Source organism: Formica exsecta, unplaced genomic scaffold, assembly GCF_003651465.1.
Source record: "Formica exsecta isolate Colony F162 unplaced genomic scaffold, ASM365146v1 scaffold13, whole genome shotgun sequence".
Classification (NCBI taxonomy): Eukaryota; Metazoa; Arthropoda; class Insecta; order Hymenoptera; family Formicidae; genus Formica; species Formica exsecta.
This window is the reverse complement of record NW_021848632.1, coordinates 681,249-684,788: the sequence shown is the minus strand read 5'-3', so window position 1 is coordinate 684,788 and position 3,540 is coordinate 681,249. Positions and strand designations below refer to the sequence as shown.

At 29.1% G+C, this 3,540-nt stretch overlaps 1 protein-coding gene across 1 annotated transcript in view; it reads right to left on the bottom strand.

Moving 5' to 3' along the window:
* Window positions 1-777: 777 nt before the first annotated feature.
* The window catches only part of LOC115245787 (akirin-2), a 3,984-nt gene continuing 1,221 nt past the window's right edge, over window positions 778-3,540 (bottom strand). The window contains exons 2-5 of the mRNA XM_029824275.1: window positions 2,791-2,978; window positions 2,468-2,630; window positions 2,320-2,376; window positions 778-2,195 (exon numbers count right to left, since the gene is read on the bottom strand). Coding sequence (XP_029680135.1) covers window positions 2,366-2,376; window positions 2,468-2,630; window positions 2,791-2,978 — 362 coding nt within the window. The 3' untranslated portion in view covers window positions 778-2,195; window positions 2,320-2,365. The remainder of the gene's footprint in view (window positions 2,196-2,319; window positions 2,377-2,467; window positions 2,631-2,790; window positions 2,979-3,540) is intronic.

Genomic DNA, 3,540 nt, shown 5'->3' with positions numbered 1-3,540 from the left:
ATATATATATATATATAAAGTAAAATTATATATATATACATATTTTACTTGATGGAAATAAGGAAACTCTTCTTTATTCAGTCTTAAGTTGATCTTTATTTCGATAATAGAATGTTTATATATATACAATATAATACAGAGGTATATCTCTTGTAATCGAAATAAAATCCCCTGAAATTTCACACGATCGCTTATGTGTTTTCACGAATTTCCTTAATGATAATAGTACCTATCGCGAGCTTCAAATAGATAGATATTATTTAGTATGTTAACTATTAAAAATTATATTTCTCGCTTATATTTCTTTATAATTTCTTTTTTTTTGTTTTCTCACATTCAGTAATTGATAGACAATCGATATAACATATATGTTTTTTTTCACGTGTTGCTTGTTTATATGCGTATATATGTTCTATGTGTGTATGTGCATGAGCACCCATCGACGTATGATGCTCCCAAAAATATCATGGTAACTGAGAAACACTTTCTTTCTTTTCTTTCGCGCAATATAAAAAAGGCAGTAGTAATTCGAATGCCGCTCGAAATTGTACGAGATGTCCTTTATTCGGTAATCACGACCGTAAAAAGCTTAATCGGTCGAAGATTATTTTATATTATGCTTAGAGAATATTTAATAAGAACTCTTACCACAGTTTCCCTTGGTGCCCTATAACTTTTCTTAATTTTCGGCAAAATAAAAATTTTCGTCAAAATGCACGCAACCACCAAGGACCGCAAGATCATATTTTTCTTAAATAAGAAAAGAAAAAATCTTTGCGTGAAAAATTCATTATTGCAACATAATAAGAATCTCACTGTATACTAAGAAAAACATTTTTTACGAAACGACATTAATAGTAAATAACAGTACTAATAGTAATAATCGTGATAAATATTTTTATATAATAATAGGCACAGTTAAAGAGTATGGTATATAATTATATTCATTATTCAGCACTTTTTTATTAAAACTACACAGAAATTCGTTGCTACCAGGGAACAGAAATACTGTATGTGACGAGATTTTATGAAATCTTTATTCCAAATACTTATGCTTCACAATGCCTTCATACAATGCCTACTACAGTCTACAATATTAATCCGATACTTCTGCGATTCTTGTAAACATTTATATCTTAAATGAGATCGTGTTTTCTTTTTTTTTTTTTTATAAAAATTTTTAATTAATGATGAAACAAAAATGTAACAACTGCAATAAAAATAACTGCAAAATATTAAGTTTTACAATTTTACAATCGTATTTTTACATAAAATGGCTAATTTTCTAGTCAAACAAAAATATCTTAGAATCTTCTTGATGCGAGTCCATTACAACTCGCGAACCAGTCGAAATAAATTTACTATCCATTTAACAAGTTATGCTAATGTATCTTTCATGTATAGATTCCGATTTACAAATAATTCATAGAACTATATAATCCCTTAATTTACGCAATCATACATTGAATTCTAAACATCATTTCGCTTCTCACAGAGCAGTTAGAGCTCAGGAAAGGCAATCCTTTTAATCACGCAAATTATCTTCTGCCTCGAAATTCGCGAAATGCATGATACACGTTTGTATTAAGATACTTAGAGCATTGCTTGCCATATATACTTGAGCAATATTTAAATTATCATAGCATCAAGACGAGTAAAAGGAAAAATTATATGAAATACATTATTTAGCATTCGACACAATGCTCTATCTGCACAACGTATACGAAAAGAATTTCTCTCCGCGTTTTATAATCTCTCTCAAACGAGATAAGAGAAAAATATATTTGTGACAAGCTAGGAGAAAAATCTCTCAGCTCTTTTTCTTTCCCTCTTTCAGCTGGATTAAGCTTTGCACTGCACATGTATTATATTTTTAACGGTAATAACATTTGTACATAAGTAGAATCAGTTCCCTGATACCAGCGTACTTCTAATGTTGAACAGTACAAATATGTTAGTCTCGAAAGTATACATGGTAAATTTTCATAGTTGTAATTCGACGCGATTCTTCTTTTTTCCTTCTATGAACTTACGTTATTAATTATTTTTTTTCTTCCGCTTCTTTTTTAGCCCTTTTTTTTCTTCCACGACATTTTGATAAAAACATCGTTTCTTATTCTTTTAAAGATGATTTCCGCAACAAGGCGATGCTGCGAATCTCGGCGCAAACAAAATTTGTCTCACACAGTAGAAATCTGCAGTACGACAAAATGTTATAAAAAATTTTCTGGATTGATTTCTAAATTGATCTCTTCTTTATAGTATCTCTAGATTGAGATTTCATGCTTAAAAAAAAAAATACATGTTTACAAAATTTACCTAATGTTCTTCACAGAAATATCTCCTTATAAATAAGACTCTTTTCTTATGATAGATCTGAAAATAAAAAAATTACAAGTTGTAATATACAAAGAATAAAAGCATAGACAAACGTGCAAATTTTATTCTAAGAATAAATTATACTTACAACTAGGTGCAGCCGCAGACTCGAATCTTTTTTGTATCTGATCATATGTGAATTTGACAAAAGCGTCATACTGTTCGGACAGTTTTAAATGTAAGATCTGATCATATTCTTCTCGAATTTGCGTTTCTTGCTCCTTGAGCATTCGCTCACAGATCAAGCCAACCTACAAAACCATTCTTATGGGCATATCTACAAACCAATACTTATCTGCTGTAGTAGTAAATATTTTTATCTATATAAAATGACGCATTTCAGAAAATAAATTTTTCCTATTGGATAAAATTTTCCTATTGAAAAACACGCAACTAATCAAGAAACTCTACCTGTCTAAATGTGAATAGGGGTTTTTCTTTTCCGCTAGAGCTATGACTAAAAGGAGTCAAAGAAGAGCCAGGACTGGAAGGGCCTTCCATATCTGATGAATCGCCACCATTGGTCTGAGGATGAAAGTGTAATTGCTTACGCCGTTGTAATCTGCGAATTTCTTCTCTGATGTTGGCAGCCATTTTTTCTGTACAAGAAAATATAAAATAACATTGTTTTAAATAAAAAAAATCTATATATATATAGAAGTAGACAATAGAATATTATTCAGATATATACTTTGCATCTTGAATTTTAAACTATAAACTCATGTATAGAATATATAAAGAATACAAGAAATACAATAAAGAAATACAAAGAAATAAAAAGGAAATTAGAATGAAAAAAGAAAAAAACTGCTTTTATAGAAAAATTATGCATGTAATTATATTATACCTCAAGTCTGTGTATTTGTGTAGTCTGTCTTTGTGTATTTCCTAATATCTATTTTCCTTTTCATTCCTTCTCATTTTTTTTATCTTATTACTTGTATTCTTTATATATTCTGTACATGAGTTTATAGTTTAAAATTCAATATGCAAAGTATATATCTGAATAGTATTCTATTGTCTCCCCTCTCTCTCTCTCTCTCTCTACCTCTTTCAATCCAAATATATTTATTAATCATCCAATCATATTTTCGACATCTTTGCTGACAAGACAAATATCAACAAAAGAGTTTCCTTCAAAAATAAAATATTTTCAACATA